Genomic DNA, 18,696 nt, shown 5'->3' with positions numbered 1-18,696 from the left:
CATGGAAGGTGCTTTAGGTGTGTGGATTGCCGACTGCCGGAAGAAGAACATAGCCTTGGATACGAACACCATCCGAACAAAGACTTTGAGCTTGTATGAGAATTTTGCTGCAAAGGAACCTCAAGACGATGACGGCTGAAGAAGATGATGATGCAGATGAACCTCAACCAGGGACATCCACTGATTCCCAGCCTCAGAAACAACGTTTTTCCGCAAGCAAAGGATGGTTCGCGAAGTTTCAGAAACGCTTCGCCCTGAAAAGCGTTTCCCTGCATGGCGAGGCTGCTTCGGCTGACACTGCCGCTGCTGAAACTTACGTGAACCAGACGTTCAAGAATATTATCGCCGAAGGTGGATACAAGCCGGAACAAGTGTTTAATATGGATGAGACCGGCTTGTTTTGGAAGAGAATGCCGTCGCGAACTTTCCTGTTCAAAGAGGAAGCCAAAGCCTCTGGCTTTAAAGCATTCAAGGATCGCGTTACCCTCGTGATGTGTGGCAATGCTGCTGGATTTTTGCTAAAGCCGGGGCTTATCTAAGTCGAAAAATCCTTGCGCTTTGAAAAATAAGAATAAGAATCTCCTTCCCGTGTACTGGATGCATAATCCAAAAGCATGGATTACAAAGATGCTGACCTCCAACTGGTTCCACCAGTGTTTCATCCCGCAAGTCAATGAATATCTCGTAGAGGAGGGCTTGCTATTCAAGATCCTTCTCCTTATGGATAACGCTGGTGGACACGCAACTGACCTGTCGCGTGAGGGCATTCAGGTTGAGTTCCTGCCACCCAACACCACGTCATTAATTCAACCGATGGACCAGGGGGTTATCAGGGCGTTCAAGGCCCTCTACACGAAGAACACCTTGGCGGACCTCGTTGCGTGTGTGGATGCTGCCCAAGATGATGAGGATGAAGATTTTAACTTGAAGGCGTACTGGCGGCAGTACACCATAGCCACATGCCTGCAGAATATTCAGAAGGCACTTCAAGAGATGAAACCTGCAACTGTGAATGCGAGCTGGAAGAAGTTGTGGCCCCAGATTGTTTACGACGACGAGGGATTTACTCCGTCGGAAATCCAACACTCTGCAATACACAAATCTGTGCAGTTGGCTGCCATAATTGGAGGTGACGGGTTTGGCGACATGACGACTGAAGACGTCGACGAGTTGTTGGACTGCCATTCCCAGCCGCTAACTGACGCAGACCTAGAAGACCTGACGAAATCGGCAAGCGAAGAAGAGAGTGAAACCCAGGAAGAGACCCAAGAAAATGTTGAAGAAATGGGCTTAACACTAGAACGGCTTGCCAAGGTCTGCAACCATATAAAGGAGGTGAAAGAAATGTTGCAAGAGTGGGATGAGGATATGGTTCGGTCTATGCAATTCTCCAACAAGGTCGATGACATCATGACTCCCTACAGGATGCTCTTAGATCGAAAAAAAGAAGCAGCGGCAACAACTTCCGATCACAATGTTCTTCCAGCCTCGCAAAAAAGAGCCAGTTCCTCCTGCTAGTACGCCTTCGGAAGAAATTGAAGAAGTTGAAGAGGTGTCCCAGGAAAAGACACCTCCGTCTGAAGAGACGTAAAATACTATCATTGGCTGCACAGTAGAAGACATCATCAGCTTCATCATCATCATTTCTACTGTGCAGCAAATTCATCGCCATCATCATTCAAGTTTTTCTTGAACTTCTTTCGTGGTGAGTAGAGTAACAATCTTTATTTTTTACTTTAATATTCTAACATTTTAATATTTGTGCCTGCTTTATAGTTTAGTACTGTATGCATTAAGTTAAAGGGAAGGTTTTAAAAGTCTACATATTGTAACCTATCATATTTTTTTTGTTTAAAATTTACATTTACGTAGGTAAAACTCTCTCTCTCTCTCTCTCTCTCTCTCTCTCTCTCTCTCTCTCTCTCGTAAATTGATTTTTTTTGTTTAAAATTTACATTTACAGTACGTACGTAAAAAATCTCTCTCTCTCTCTCTCTCCTCTCCTCTCTCTCTCTCTCTCGTAAATTGTTTTCCTGCTTTGCTACGTACAATATGTACTGTACAGTACTGTATGATTTTATATAGATACGGTTAATTATAATTGTAAGGTAACATATTTTGTAAATGCTTTTACTGTAAATACTGTATCATTATTTATCACTTTCATCATGCGCGTTAAATGCCTTCTTTGTTCTGAGTGTGGTTGTTTACTGAGCGTACAGTACTTTATGACGCCGTCGTTTCAGGCGGCATCATAAAGAAAAACATTTCATTTGGAAGTCCTAAGAAAGATTAAGTAAAACATAGGTAATAACAAAATCAACATACTGTATAATCAATATAATCGATGCAAAAACTAACCTATACATATATGTGTACACTAAATGAGTTTGTTTCTTCATTATGATCAGAGATGAACGTTAACAAAACATTGGTTGCCATTTTTTATCGTGCTTTTTAGCGTGTTTTAGGAAACGCATGATATAAAATCGCCTTTAATATTTGTGCCTGTTTTAGGTTAGGGTACTGTAGTACATGCATTAAGTGTTCTGTACATTAAAGGGTAGTTTGTTAACAGTACTACGTACAAGGGAAGGTTTTAGAAGTCCGAATATACATGTTAAATAAATAGGTAAATATGATGTCACTACTTCGCGGATTTTCACCTATCGCGGCCGGGTCTGGAACCTATCTACCGTGATAAACGAGGGTTCACTGTAGTCTATTTAAGGAAAAATTTCATATCAACAATGAAATCAACTTTTAACTTTGCAAGTCCAGCTGACAAATTGTAAAAAGAGTTGGGGTTACATTCTCGGCAATCTTTATCTCTTTATACTTTCGATAATTTATCGGTAGTGTTAATAATAGTACAGTGGAACCTCTACATACGATTGTCTTTACATACGATTGTTCCAACATCCGAAGTAAAATTCCATAAGATTTTTGTCTCGACACCCGAAGTACAGTAACGCTCCAACATCCGATGTAGATCTTGTTTACGCCGGTAGATGGCAGCACGTAAGAGGGACCCCACTGAGCGTCGAGTGCTCTGTTCTCTGTTCTTGTGTGTATCGTGTGGTTGTCCTGTGTTTGGTCTGTTATTAACAGTGCTTATTTTCTTCCTTTTCTCACATTTTCTTTTTTATTTTACCTATAATCATGGTGCCTAAGAAGCTAAGTTTCAGTACAGGTAATGGTGAGATAAGGAAATAGGCAATTCTTTCATTAGAATTGAAGCAAGAAATTATAGAAAAACATGAGAGCAGTGTGCATGTGAATGGTATGGCTAAACAATATGGCCGGAATAAGCCTATGATCTCGACGATCATCAAGCAGAAGGCAGCCATTAAAGCAGATAAACCATCGAAGGGGATCACCATTATTACAAGACATCGTAGCAATACCATGGAAGTGATAGAATGCCTTTTGTTGATAGGGATAAAGGACAAAGAGATTGTTTGCAACGATCATTTGTGAGAAGGGCCAGCATGATGAACAGAAAGAAAGAAAAAAGTGAAGCAAAGAAAACCTAGATAGCATTAACAAGCTCTTTTAAAAAAGTCCTCTCTCTGTTTATATTGCTCTAAACATAGCATTAACATGTTCTTTAAATAAAATCTCTCTCTCTCTCTCTTGTTCTTCTTCGCTGTTATAGTGTTAGAGACGTCTATTATTTTTTTTCCGAGAGAGAGAGATTAAACAATGTGTTTAGAGTACATATGATTTTTAAACATAAAACTTACCCGCTGGTTATATAAGAATGGCTAGCGTTCCCGACGCCTCGGCAGAATTATTTAAAAACTCGCGACTAACGCAGGTATGTCAGGTGTACACTAGCACCCTGGTGGACTACAGGTAGAACTACTCCCACTTCCTCAGATTTTTCCTGCTGGTCGTACTGGTCAGAACGTTGAAAATTCACTCGCTGTTTACATTCAATTGGATGGTTTATTTGGTGATATACTCTGTCTTTTTGTTTTTGTTGGCTTTCGCTTTGGTGTTTTCCTTTTCAAATATTCTTGAAATCTTTTATTATTGTGAGGTTATTTAGTTATTTTAACCTTTGTTATTGTTTAATTTTCTCTTTGTCACTTTTCAATATGGCCGACCCCTCCCCTTTATATAGGAAGTGTAGTAAAGGTTGTCAGACTCGACTTCCTAAAGGTTCTGTTGATCCGCACACAATTTGTGTTAAATGTAGAGGGAAATTGTGTGCTTATGGGGATCGGTGTGAAGAATGTTCTTCGTTAACGGAAAGTCAGTGGGTAGCTTACGAGCGTTATACTCAGAAATTAGAGAAAGAAAGGATTAGACGTAGTTCGTCCCGTTCTGTGGATTTATCTAGGTCTGATGTAATTAATCCTACGTCCTCCCCTGTTGTGGTAGATCAAGAGCCGAGAGAACCTACGATGAGGGATATGTTTTCCACAATTCAAGCTCTCGGTGTGAGGGTTGAATCTTTAGCAGCGGACAAAAAACAAATGATGTCAGAAATTAATTTACTTGAAAGTGGTCGGACTAGTGATCGAACAAGTGTTAAAAGTCCGACGAATGTGTTTAGTGTAGTGAAGGGGCGCGCCCTGCGCGATCCTGTCGTTCGCCTAGCCTAAGACCTCTGTCAAGCTCCCGGAAGGGGAGAAGTTATGTCGAAGGGTGAAAGGGAACGAGAGGCTTCATCAGTCGCGTAGACGTTCCCTTGAGTGATCCTGATGGTGTAGCTCAGGGCGCTCACCCTCACCATAGAAAAAGTGAGGTTAGTGCTTTGTCTCCCTCTTCAGATGAGGAGTCACGTGATGATAGGTGGCGTAAAGAATCTAGACCGATTAAGAGGAAAGTTCAGTCAGTGGAACAGCCGCACGTTTCCTCCCCGAAACAGCCGGGTTGTAGTCATTGGGAATCACCTGAACGTTTTCGGTCCCTTGACGAGTGTTCTCCTGCGAAGCGCTCGAATTTGGGTTCCGATGGGGATAGAGTAATGGATTCGGATGCGGAGTTAATTTCTGGTTCTGGTGTGACTATCCATGCTCCACCTCTTCCTTTGGACTGGGATTCTTCTCCCGAAAGGGGTAAAAGATAGGAGAGCGATGAAGAAGACAAATCCGCTATAGAAAAGGCTGTACAATTATCTCCTTAAAACGATTCAAAGCGGAATATGTTGTTTAGCATGAAACAACAGCTCTCATCGATGATGCAGTCTTATCGACCGGTTGTTGGCAGTGAGGCTGGGCGTCAGTCTTCGGTGGTAGACCCGTTGTGGCACAGGCGGCCTGTTGTCTCTGGGACTGACGTGATATCGCACAGGCGGTCTCCCAGTTTCACTGTTCAGCGGAAAGTTGGAGTAGATTTGTCTCGGCAGAGCTCTGTTTCACAACAAATATCAAATGAGCATTCAGCCGATATTCAGTCCAAGCGTGATAATGTTCGCCAAATGGCGAAGCGTGCCATGAAGCGGCAGGATGGAAGCAGGCGGAGCCTGAGCGGCAACATGACGAACCTCAGGAGTTAATTGTTGAAGGCGCTGAACGTCTCCAGCAGCGCCAGCGTGACGACCCACACCAGTCGAGCCGTGAATGGGTAGAGCGCGACGCGCCAGGGCTCCTCGGAGCGGCAGCGCGAACATCGCGTGAACGCGGCGCGCCAGGAGGCGGCAGAGCGGCGCCAGCCAGACTCATCCCATTATAGAATCAATCGTGACAGCAAACACAAGTCGAATGACAGTCAATTGGAAACGGATATGGAACAACGCAAGCGCGCCCATGTCGACTCTGTTGCACCTGCACAGGAGGTTCAACGTTTGGGTCAAAACGCAGCCCCAATCTCTGAATTAGAAGATCAGGATGAGGTTCTCTCTCATGAGGAACACTTGGAGGCTATCTCGGAGGAAGAGGAGGAGAAAACCACCTCAACATGAGGTGGATTTCAAAAAGTTAATGCTAGCCTTCTCGGAATTATTTCCAGACAATTTTGCACCAGTTATTCCGCGATCTCCCCTTTCAGAGTTTATCTTGGGCAAGACAGTGAAGACTTCTTTTTATACAAGAATGGTGCTTTCCCGCTCTTCTAAGAGAGCATTGAAATTAATGGGAGCATGGATGTATACAAGAAAAGCTATGGGCAAGACATGCTTCGCTTTCCACCAGCTAAGTTAGCCTCTAAATCGAACGTTTTGTATGAGACGGGAGAGGTATTAGGTTTGGGAGCTCCGACGTCTGCGCAGGGAGACTTCTCAAACCTGGTGGATTCTTCCCGTTGCATGGCGATGAGAAAGACAAAAGTGTTTGGTCAATGTCGGAGTTTGACCACCTCTTAAAAGGATTGTTTAGAGCATTTGAGGTATTTAATTTACTGGACTGGTCACTGGGAGCCTTGAGCAGAAAAGTGGCCGAGATGAAGGACACGGACACAAGTAGTCTTATCCAACTTATGTCTTGTATGGACAGAGCAGTCAGGGATGGTTGTAATGAGCTGGCCGCTTTGTTTACTGCAGGAGTTATAAAGAAAAGAGCTACTTTATGTTCTTTCCTCTCTGCGGGTGTCACTCCATGTCAGAGATCTGAGTTGCTTTTTGCGCCCATGTCTTCGGCTCTATTTCCGCAGGATTTAGTTAAGGAGGTGGCTGCAAATCTGACTCAGAAGGCTACTCAGGATTTGGTTACTAAAACAGCCAGTAAGGTTTTACCTACGTCCTTCTCTTCTCCTAGAACTAAGGAAGGGGCGTCATATTCTCATTCTGCTTAGCCCTTTCGGGGTAAATCTACAGGGAGAAGTACTTTCAAGCCAGAGGCAAGGAAGCAAAGGAAAAGAGGAGCCAAGCCCAGCCGGGGCAGGGTCTGATGGCTCTCCCCTTCAAGCAGTGGGAGCCAGGCTGAACAACTACTGGCAGGCCTGGGAGAAGAAGGGAGCGGATCCTTGGTCGGTAAGTCTTCTAAAGGAAGGATACAAACTTCCGTTTGTATTAAAGCCTCCTTTAGTCGCAGATCCGGTGGATCTTTCACCCAAGTACAAGAGAGGACCGAAGAGGCAGGCCATGCACTTGCAAGTGTCGCTTCTACTCAAAAAGAGAGCTGTAGAAAGGGTGCAGGATTTGGAGTCTCCAGGGTTTTACAATCGCTTGTTCCTAGTTCCCAAGAGTTCAGGGGAGTGGAGACCGGTTCTGGATGTGACCGCCCTCAACCGCTATGTCCAGAACTCGAAATTCATTATGGAGACTCAGAAGACTGTGCTGGCAGCAGTGAGGGAAGGCGACTGGATGGTATCATTGGACCTCCAGGACGCTTATTTTCATGTTCCGATACATCCAAGCTGCAGACGTTATCTGAGTTTCGTATACAGGGGGAAGCGTCTTCCAGTTTCGAGCTTTATGTTTTGGCCTCTGCACAGCCCCTCTGATTTTTACAAAATTAATGATGAATGTGGCGAGCGTGCTGCACTCGAGAGGCATCAGAGCCTCCCTGTACTTGGACGATTGGTTGATAAGAGCTCCCTCGGTCGAGCGCTGTTTGAAGGACCTTCAGTTGAGAGTGGATTTGACAAGGTAATTGGGACTTCTAGTGAGTTCAAAGAAGTCACAGTTGACTCCATCCCAGAAGATCCTTTATTTGGGGATGGAGATTCGGAGTCAGGATTTTTGGGCTTTTCCGTCGCCTGCAAGAGTTCAGTCAGCCCTTCTAAGGCTGGGAGCCTTTATGGAGAAAAGAGTCACTACGGTAAGGGAATGGATGAGTCTTCTGGGAACCCTCTCGTTTCTAGAGAAGTTTGTATCTCTGGGAAGGTTGCACCTGCGCCCCCTTTAATTTCACCTCAATGCTCATTGGAAAAGGGGAGACAGTCTCGACAAGGAGAGTATTCCCGTTACGAATACGATCAAATCACATCTTCAATGGTGGAACAATGCTCTCAAACTCAATGAGGGTCTATTGTTGGAGCAGAGGAACCCAGACCTCGTGTTGTTCTCAGACGCCTCAAGTTCGGGGTGGGGAGCAACATTGGGGAGAAGGGAGATCTCAGGGCGTTGGACAAAAGAACAGAAAGCTCTTCATATCAATCAGAAGCTCTTAGCGGTGCACTTAGCCCTCAAAGGATTCGAGGGCCTGGTCCTGGACAAGGTGGTACAGGTCAATTCGGACGATACCACGATCCTAGCGTACATAGCGAAGCAGGGGGGGGGCCCACTCGGAGTCTCTGTACGAGTTGGCGAAATCTCTACTCCTCTGGGCAAAGGAAAGGAGGATTCTTTTATTGACTCGATTCATTCAAGGAGCCAAGAATGTGAGTGCGGACAGGCTCAGCAGGAGGGACCAAGTTCTGTCCTCGGAATGGATGCTGCATCTGGAGGTTTGCAAGAAGTTGTGGCGATTATGGGGTCGCCCTCTCATAGATCTCTTTACAACCTCCAAAACAAAGAGACTGGGAACGTATTGCTCTCCAGTACCGGATCCCGAGGCAGCTCACATAGACGCGTTCCTGCTGGATTGGGCGCACATGGATGTTTACGCGTTCCCACCCTTCAAGATCCTATACAAAGTAGGGCAAAAGTTTGTATCTCACAAGGGGACCAGAATGACTCTAATTGCTCCTTTTTGGCCATCGAGAGTCTGGTTTTAGGAGATACTGGAGTGGGTAGTGGACGTGCCGAGAAGCCTCCCGTTAAGAGCAGATCTTCTCAGACAACCCCATTTGGCAAGAAATCACCAAAACCTCTGAGCTCTACGTCTGACGGCCTTCAGACTATCGAAAGACTGCAAGATCTAGAGGCTTTTCGAAGGAGGCAGCCAAGGCTATTGCAAGAGCAAGGAGGACCTCTACCATTAGAACATATCAATCCAAATGGGAGGTATTCAGAGAATGGTGTAGAGCTAACTCGGTTTCTTCGTCCAATATCTCTATAGCACAGATTGCCGACTTCCTTTTAGATTTGAGGAATAAGCGTAACTTCTCGGTCCCGACGATTAAAGGATACAGAAGTATGCTGGCAACTGTTTTCAGATATAGAAATCTGGATCTCTCCAACAATAAAGATTTACAAGACCTACTTAGGTCTTTCGAAACGTCTAAGAGATGTCACCAGGTATCACCAGCTTGGAACTTGGATGTGGTACTTAGATTCCTTATGAGTGGCAGGTTCGAGCCTCTGCACACGGCTACTTTTAAAGATATGACTTTGAAGACCCTTTTCTTGGTGAGCTTGGCAACGGCCAAAAGGGTCAGTGAGCTCCATGCTTTCAGCAAGAACATTGGATTCAGAAACGGAAAAGCAATATGTTCTTTGCAGCAGGGTTTTCTGACCAAGAATGAACTTCCTTCTCGGCCGTAGCCCAAATCTTTTGAAATTACTAATCTTTTTGACTTAGTGGGCGATGAGATAGAGAAAGTGCTATGTCCCGTTAGAGCTTTGAGGATATACATAGAAAGAACAAGGAGGGGAGGAGGTAGAGATGGTGACTGAGATAACGTACCGTAACTCGTCACTGAAAGAGATGAAAATTAAAAATAAAAATTTAAAAAAATGTAAAAAATATAAAATATAAAAATAAAAAAAAATAAATAAGCTAAGTTAGATTAAAGTTTCCGTAGTGTAAGTTACGGTACGTTATTGCAGTCACCATCTCTACCTCCTTACTGATCGTGTCTCCTCCTGGGTAGGAATTCGTACACCTGTGTGTGTGTTTGTGCATATGCACACGAGTGTGTTTGTATCAATATTTGTTTTAGTTAATAAGGGAATTCAGATTCGCTGATATTGCTTTTTTTAGTTACATTTAATTGTCTTTCAACTCCTTGACGCTGTTAAAAATCATATGTACACAACACATTTTTGTTTAATATCTCTCTCTCTCTCTCTCTCTCTCTCTCTCTCTCTCTCTCTCTCTCTCTCTCTCTCTCTCTCTCTCTCTCTCTCTCTCTCTCTCTCTCAGAAAAAAATTAATAGACATCTCTAACACTAACAGTGAAGAAGGACAAGAGAGAGAGAGAGAGAGAGAGAGAGAGAGAGAGAGAGAGAGAGAGAGAGAGAGAGAGAGAGAGAGAGAGAGTATTTATTTAAAGAACATGTTAACACCATATCTACCTTCTCGCCGATTTTCCGCCTCCTCCTGGCTTAGCAAATCCTACACCTGCGTTGGCCTGTCTCTAAGGTAAAGTGACAATAAAAACATCTTTTATTTATTATTTCTTTATAATTATCTTTTTTACATCCTTCTTTCATATTATGCAATTATGTTATTGTGTAATTATATGTAGTAATTTATTAAGGAGTTATTATAGGTTTTTGGGGTGTGGAACGAATTATACAAATTACAGTGTATTCTTATGGGAATATTTTCTTCAACATACGATTGTTTTAACATACGAAGCAGTTTCTGGAACGAATTAAAATCGTATGTAGAGGCTCCACTGTATATTAAAGCATTATTTTTATTTTGTACAGTATATATAAAAGTTTTATTTTTTTCCCCGTGGGTGTTCAAGGTATTCACACGTAGGCTGGGTTCATTTACCGGCAGTAAATAACTTAATTTTCAGTTATGGGTCGGCAATATTTTCTGTCATATATTTTAAACAGTATAGATTTGTTTTTGTATAGTAAATGGTATATAAAAACCTCTCTCTCTCTCTCTCTCTCTCTCTCTCTCTCTCTCTCTCTCTCTCTCTCTCTCTCTCGCTCTCTCTCGCTCTCTCTCTCTCTCTCTCTCTCTCTCTCTCTCTCTCTCTCTCTCTCTCTCTAATAAAATCTGAGTTTACATCTGGCAACCTTAGTTTAAGAATGAAGTTTGTATGACTATTGATAGTTGTGGTGAGCAATTGCTCGCTTCATATTTCTTTAGACATTATCAGAAAAAATATCATTTAGTAATACACCAAAAGGAAGTCATTCGGTTTGCCAGCTCGCATTCCGCCATACATATGACGTCATAGGACATGTGATGTGAACTCGTCAAATAATGATTTGCAAATTATGTAAAACCCCTTTTCTTTTTCTTGCAAGAAATGAAAGAAAACTAACTTACCAAGCAAAAGTGTTTAATTTTCATAATGTAAAAGGGAATAATGTATATTACTTCTAAGAAAACATTTGTCCTATTAGTGTACTTTCTTTATAGATCTATTATCAGTGATGAAATAAAGCTAGTGTAGAGTTAAATTTATGCTAAGTAGTACTCATAATAACTGATACAGACACACAAAATGCTTTGTATCATTACTTGATATTTTGATAATTGGAATACTAATACTAATTGTTGGCCTTTTGAAAGGAAATCACTCTATTGCCTGCTCGCTTTCTGCCGGTAATAGGACATCACCAGACATATGAACTCGACAGATATTAAAACTTTTCTTTTTTACTGAAAATGGATACTGTATATTAACAATAAAAGAAAATACTAACTTACCAAGATAAAACAGTTCAATTTTATACAAGAAAATGGGTTATTTCCAAGGAAAATATTTCCTATTAGTGTACTATTTCAGACATATTTGTGACGTCATCACAGTGAAAATAATCGTCGTAAAGTCGAACAGTCATAAGTCGCATACGTTGTAAGTCGGCGACTACCTGTACAGTTAGTTGCCAACTTATGGCGGAGATAGGGACCGAGAGATGTATGTCGAACTGAAAAGTCAAGTTTCCGTTGATTTATTATGATGCGTTATGATTTGGCAATCATCTAAGTCATAATTTATCAATATTTTCTTATTGTATATCATTATTTCATTTTCTTGTTTAGTAGAATATCATATGCTCTATTAAAGTTTTTTTGTATTCTATTTTTCTATTGGAAGAATTTTAACCATCAAGAATTACTTAATATTTTGTTTACCTTCTGTTAAGATCAGCTGATCTGTAGGGCCCGCTACCGTATCGAAAGATTGCGCAAACACCAGTGGCATATTTATTTTTATACAATTTCTTAATTTATTCAAAATCTCCTCATGATGAATATTACATCAGTACCAATATGTTACAGGATATCACAGTTTTCATGCAGTTCGTTTATAGCTATTATTATTAGTTATCATGCGAATACGTTGTCACTCTTTGTGCGAGTGTGTGTGACAGTGTGTGCGCAGGCTCTAGTTCATATTTAAAGTTCATACAGTATTTAATTTTGTATTCATTATTAAGCCTTCATATTTCATTTTTCATTATTGTGGTTTATTAAAGTATGTTCGTATTCTATTTTTCAATTTCTTGAGCATTTCAATAATCAACAAATACTTTTGGTAGGCATCAGCTGATCTCAAGGTCACGGTACCATATCGCGATTACGTGCACATTCAGTGTGAATAACATGGAGTTGTTTATATACTCTATTTTCTCAACTTATTCGAAATCTCTTCATTATGAATATTACATTAGCACCAATATGTTATAGAGTATCACAGTTTCAAAACAGTGTTTATAGACCTTATTATTAGTTATCATATGAATGCGTTTCTCTCTCTCTCTCTCTCTCTCTCTCTCTCTCTGTTGATTTTTAATTCACCGTTAAATCTTCATATTTCTTTAGATATTATTAGAAATTCTCCGTATAATTACTCAAGGAATCAATAATGGAAATAATAAGATCACTCAGTAATACACCAAAAGGAAGTCATTCGGTTTGCCAGCGCGCATTTCGCCATACAAATGACATCACAGGACATGTGTTGTGAACTCAACAAAGAATTATTTGTAAATTATGTAAACCCCTTTTCTTTTTTCTTGCAAGAAATGAAAGAAAATACTAACTTGCCTGGCATGCATAAGTATTCAATTTTTATAATGTAAAAGGAATTATATTATTTCTAAGGAAATATTTGTCCTATTAGTGTACATCCATTAGATGAGTATTGATCTATTATCAGAGATGAAATAGAACTAGCGTAGAGTCAAATTTACGCTAAGTTAGTTCTCATAACAACCAATACAGACACAAAATACTTTGTATCATTACTTGATATTTCGATAATGGGAATACTAATACTAAATGTTAGCCTATTGGAAGGGAATCACTTTATTGCCCGCGCACTTTCCACCAGTAATATGACGTTTACTAGACATATGATATGAACTCGACAGATATTAAAACTTTTCTTAATGTATTTTCTATACTGAAAATGGATACTGTATATTAACCATAAAAGAAAGGGCTAACTTACCAAGATAGAACAGTTCAATTTTATACAAGAAAAATGATTATATCCCAGGAAAATTTTTCCTATTAGTGTATTATTTCAGACATACCTGTGACGTCATTACAGGTGAAAAAAATCATCGTAAAGTCGAAGTCATAAGTCGCATACATCGTAAGTTGGCGACTACCTGTGTACCGTTACCTTGTTCTGGTGAATTTAGCTCCCTCCTGGGACAAAAAGCATGTCGTTCAAGATAGCGATCATGATGTAGCTAGAATGAGAGGTAATAATGTCTGGACTTTTTTCCTCTTCTTTCTTCCCTTGGGTTGCAGTAGTGATGCCGTTATGTGCTGGACCGGACGCTAGATCCAGATAAGTCTCATGAGCATGCAGCTTTGCTTGACTGGGAAGATTTGTTTAAAAGTATCGCCCCCCATCCTTCCAGGCAAGGTGATGGATATCAGGGTTAAAAAAAATCATAATTTTTTTACTAAAAAAAAATATTTAATTTGAATACATTTTTTATGATTTCAATAAATTTTGTTTATATAGATTATTTTTTTTTTTCAATATTATGTATTTCCTGATGCTGATTATTTTTTTCAATCTTCTGGGGCTTTTCTGGTATTACACTTGATCAATGTTAAATGAAACCATAGTTTAATATAGTTCTCAAGCTTAGTTTTTCTCTAAAAAAACAAAATTCCAACTTAGGATTTAATTGGAGTAGACAAGTTATTGTAACTAGTACATACATATAGAGAATAACAAGAGAAATAGCAATGAAACAAGTAAAGGCATATTAAGGAATACAGAGAAAAACAAGAGAAACTGCAACCAAACCAAAATAAAAATGTACATCAATGTTACAGGTAAAAAATAAAAGTAAAAACATATTAAGGACTTCTCAATGTGTGTACTGTATTGTGTTAGCAACAAAATTAGTAAATCCTATTAATGCCTTTAAAAAAAATAAAGACCTTTAGCATTTGTATAATTGCAACAACTTCAATTCTTAAGAACACCAAGGTTACCTAAAATGTTGTAGCTATTAACTAGGATTGTGTTCATTTGTTGTAACATTATTATTAAATGCTAGACTACTACCCTAGCTGGAAAAGCAGGATGTAATAAGCCCAGGGGCTCCAACAGGGAAAATAGCTCAGTGAGGAAAGGCAACAAGAAAAATAAAATATTTTAAGAAGAGCAACACCAAAATAAATATCTCTTACATAAACTATAAAAACTTAACAAACCAAGAGAACGAGAAGTAAGATAGAACAGTGTGCCCGAGTGTACCCTCAAGCAAGAGAACTCTAACCCAAGACCAGAAACTAGTTTTGGAAGTTTTCTCTTTTCAAAGGCAATTTCTGGCAGTATATTTCATTTTGATTTAAATCGAGCTAACCCTGAAGGATAGAGAAAAATCTATGCCAACTCATTTCCTGTAAATGATCATACATTCAGACATCATGACCTCTATATGGATGCAGGTTCTTCCATGACCATCTACCAATCTCCTGGTGTGGACATAGCCTAACCTGGAGTCATTTCTTCGGCTCCTTTTACAGGTCCAAGTGCTTTGACATCCTGAAAAAATATACCTTCCAATTTGATTCTAGGGATTTCTTGACTCCTAAGGATAAGTCTCCTATTAAAGGTTGATGGTTTGTATTTGTGTAGGACCAAATCACAAATTTTCAAAGTCATTAGTATTTTTCCTAACTATACAAACCTGAGTCCTTCAAGTTACACTTCCTGTCTCAGCACCCTGCAAGTCCTAGGTTCAAGATTAAAGTGAGTACTCCGTTGACTGATAGGTAGTTGAGGCCTACCTTCCACCTTTCAGCAACTACAATCACCTTTTTAAAAAGTTTTAAGACCATTTCACCCTTGCTAGAATCATACTCCTTTTTAAAGATTCAGGTTTGCATTGTTAGGTAAAAGCAAATTACTTGATAAATCTGGGATATTTATAACAAGGAGAAAATATTAAGGGTTTCATCAGTGGAATTTTAGAGTTTTTCCCCTCAGTTGTACCTCCCTGCTGAAACGCAGTTACAGCTCTCGGCTGGTTGATCTAAATTCTGTACATCTGTGAACATATTTCGGGACTACCACATTCAGTGGGTTTGGAATTGGAAAGGAAGATGGGGAGTATATATTAAGAGTTGTCTCAAAGTTTTAAATTGGTTTGTATGAGCACCTGTTTTCAGAAGTTTCGATAAACAAATGATAACCTATGAAAGAAGAGGAGTGGAAAGTCAAATTGATTACATCCTTTGTAAAGGACTTGACATAAACAAAATGGTGAACTGTAGAGTGATTTTGGGGGAAGCATGTGTTAAACAACATAGACTTGTATTGATGGAATTTGAAATACGAGGTAGGGAACCCAGAAGAGAAAGATCTAGAATTAACGTTTGAAAACTTAAAAGATAAAATGGTGAGCAATTTAGGACTAAGGATTATGAGAGAGATACAACTAGGAAGGTTGAACTTGGAGATTGGACTGGGTAACAGAGAAGAAAATATCTAGGTGGATATGAAAGAAATATGTGTAGGGAAAACAGAGGAACTAGTGGGAAGAACCATATGAGATGGTGTGTCAAAAGTAGAAAAGGGGTGGTGGGACAAAGAGGTGCAAGAGTCCGTTTAAATAAAATCAAAGGCATTTAAGTACTGGAAAGTGAGGCATGCACAGTTTTCAGAGAATAGGAAAAGTAAGTACAGTATAGCAATTGGAATAGCAGTAGAACAATGAATGAAGGCTAGAAACAGGGGAAGGAGAAACAGATAAAATCAAATTTCAAGTTTGAGGAAAAGGCAAAGACAAGATTTTGGGCAACTGGGGGTTATCATAGATAGAGATAGAAATATATTGTATAGGAATGAATACATCAAGAGGAGGGGTTGGAGAGAATATTTAGAACAACTATTGAATATTCTGACTACAGAAATAAAGTGAGCATTGAGTAAAATGAAAAAATGGTGAAGTGCCATGTCCATCAGAATTTCAAATTGAAATGATCAAGATATTAGCTACAGTGGGGGAGAATGGATCCTGGATTTATTAAGAGCAATATGGAAAGAGGAAATAATGCCTAAAGACTGGGACATATAGGCAATCAAATTAAAGTAAGAATATCTTGGATAATAAATTCATTCTTTGTTATACGATCAGCTTGTGCACCAATGAATATGGGAGGGCAATTCAGTGGAAGCTAGGGGAGGTAGTTTGGTTGCAGGATATTGAAAGCCTGGTATATAGAGAAAGAGATGTATACTGTTGTGGAAAATGTATGAGGTTGTACAGTCATAAGACATGGATACACAGACCATTACATAAAAATATTTGTTTAAAATTCCCTTTTCATCAAAATCAATGGTGTATATAACATTTGAAAATGAAAAGTTGAAAAGTCCTAAGAACATCAGTAATTTGGGAAGCAGCTGGAGAACCAGAGGATGATGCAATATAACTATTATACAATATTTAAAAGAATTAACACATTGTATATTGCATAGGTGCTCTACATAGCTTTAATGGTATTTGGAATTGTTTTTATAACACTGTTAAATGAAAGAGGAGTAGACAGAAGACTGTGTGTATGTACTAAAATTGTAAAGGAAAAAAATGATTTAGTGGGCAGTGCAGGGGGAATTTTTTTAATAAACAGTACTTGTTTCACAAGAATTCTTTTCTATTGTTTACAAGCAAAATTATTGTATCCAAAGCTCTTTACCAATTCTGTCTTTCGACAATGTATTTGGATTTTATTCTAATTTTTTTCTCTATTTTAAAGGTTATGACCTTGGAAAGAATATTGCTCCAAACAATCAAGTTTGATTTCATCGTTGAGCACCCGTATTCATATCTTCTTAAGTATGCTAAAGGTTTGAAAGGTAAGAAACACAACTTTTTTGTTATGTTAATTTCTCTGCATTTTATTAAATACAGAATGTAATATTTACTATATTTTCTGTTGTTTCTTTTTTTTTTGGGGGGGGGGGGCACTCCTACACTATGTGCACAACCATTATGTATTAAGCTAGTGGTGGAATGGTATTTTTTTAATCTTAGAAGCAATATTGTTCCGTAAGTTGAATACAAACCTACGCTATTTATTGGGGTATTCTTTCGGGAAAGCGGAAAGGACGAGCCATTGAAATTTAGCAAGGGTTAACTCCCCAGCCCGCTAGTTAGTGTGGGTTGGGGAAGGTAGCTAGCTACCCCTCTCACTCACACACCAGTGACTGTGCATCGGCACTCGTCTGCTAGTCAACGATCAGCAGCTCGTCAGTGTTCACCAACGCGTCAGCACTCGCCAGCTTGACAACGTCGGCAGTTCGTCAACATTCTTCCACTCACCATCACGGCAACGCTCGCCAATGCGTAGACGCTCACCAACACGGAAACACCTTCCAACGCATCAGCAACCTAGGGTTACTCAACAGACATAGCTCAAGGCAAAAGACAGCAGCCACCATCATCCTTCAACCCCTCTGATGGTCCAGCACTTTGATGAAGTACAGTGGCTTGAAAGCCTCAATGATGGGCTGGGCAATCGTGGTGGGATGATTATCCACCCCGGCAGGTTTAACCATACTACTAAGGCCAGTTCTGAGAGACCAAACTAAGATTGAACCTCTGTAAGTCTTTTATTTCAGTTTTTCTCTTCTTGCTCTATATGAATTTTGTTGACGACCATTATTAGAACATTGACCAGTTTCTGTATATTCTTCAAATTTAGATGCCATCACCCTCTGGCAGACCGCTTTGGGTGCAGAGTTGGTCTCCAGTGCTCTGGCTACATGTAAGTCATTCCATATATGTGAGTAATGGGTGATGCCAGGCATTGGAGTTGTCAGTGGGAGGGGTAACACCCCCATTGACCAGTGTATGCCCACCTAAAGAGAGGCAGCCCCTCTCTAATAGAGGACTGGTCTCTGCTGAAGCCTCTTCTCAGGTTGAGCCACATGGAATAGGACTGACATCCTCTGATAAGAGGTAGATAACCGGCTTGCTCCTTCTTTGGAAACCAGCCCCTCTGGTGACGACTTGGAGAATACAAGCATGGACCTCAGTACAGAATACTAACGCAGGTTCTATTATTGTAACGTTAGAACCTTATTCAAATTATGTAAAGAATGATTATAAGAAGAGAGATAGAGTAAGAAATGATGACAGGACAGAAAAATATACAAAAGCAGAAGTATTACCTGGTCACTATGAAGTAGTGAATTATGAAAAAATGTTAATTTTGGAATTTGAAAATGTAAGACATGAACATGTGAATATTTTTAAAGCTGATAGGGAAATACTGAATATATGTGGAGGGGAGCCAAAAATTCTTTGCCAGGGAAATGGAAGTCTCTTGATAGTGACACTATACCCACTACAAAGTGAAAGATTAAAAACATATTCAACATTGAATGGTCATAATGTCAAATGCTTTTTGCTTCCCATTTTCAACCAGAGTAGGGGTGTGGTATATGCTCCAGAATTGCTTGATATAGAGGAAAAAGAAATTGAGGATGAACTGAAAAGTCAAGGAGTAGTAAAAGTAGTTAGAA

At 39.9% G+C, this 18,696-nt stretch overlaps 1 protein-coding gene across 1 annotated transcript in view; it reads left to right on the top strand.

Annotated features, from left to right (window-relative positions):
- Positions 1-18,696, top strand: part of CycK (cyclin K) — a 122,616-nt gene that overhangs the window by 44,442 nt on the left and 59,478 nt on the right. Inside the window, exon 4 of the mRNA XM_068378724.1 lies at positions 16,926-17,025. Within this exon, the coding sequence (XP_068234825.1) occupies positions 16,926-17,025 (100 nt within the window). The remainder of the gene's footprint in view (positions 1-16,925; positions 17,026-18,696) is intronic.

This window comes from Palaemon carinicauda, chromosome 8 (assembly GCF_036898095.1).
Source record: "Palaemon carinicauda isolate YSFRI2023 chromosome 8, ASM3689809v2, whole genome shotgun sequence".
Lineage (NCBI taxonomy): Eukaryota > Metazoa > Arthropoda > Malacostraca > Decapoda > Palaemonidae > Palaemon > Palaemon carinicauda.
Note: the sequence above shows the minus strand (reverse complement) of the source record. Positions and strands in the feature narration are given on the sequence as shown.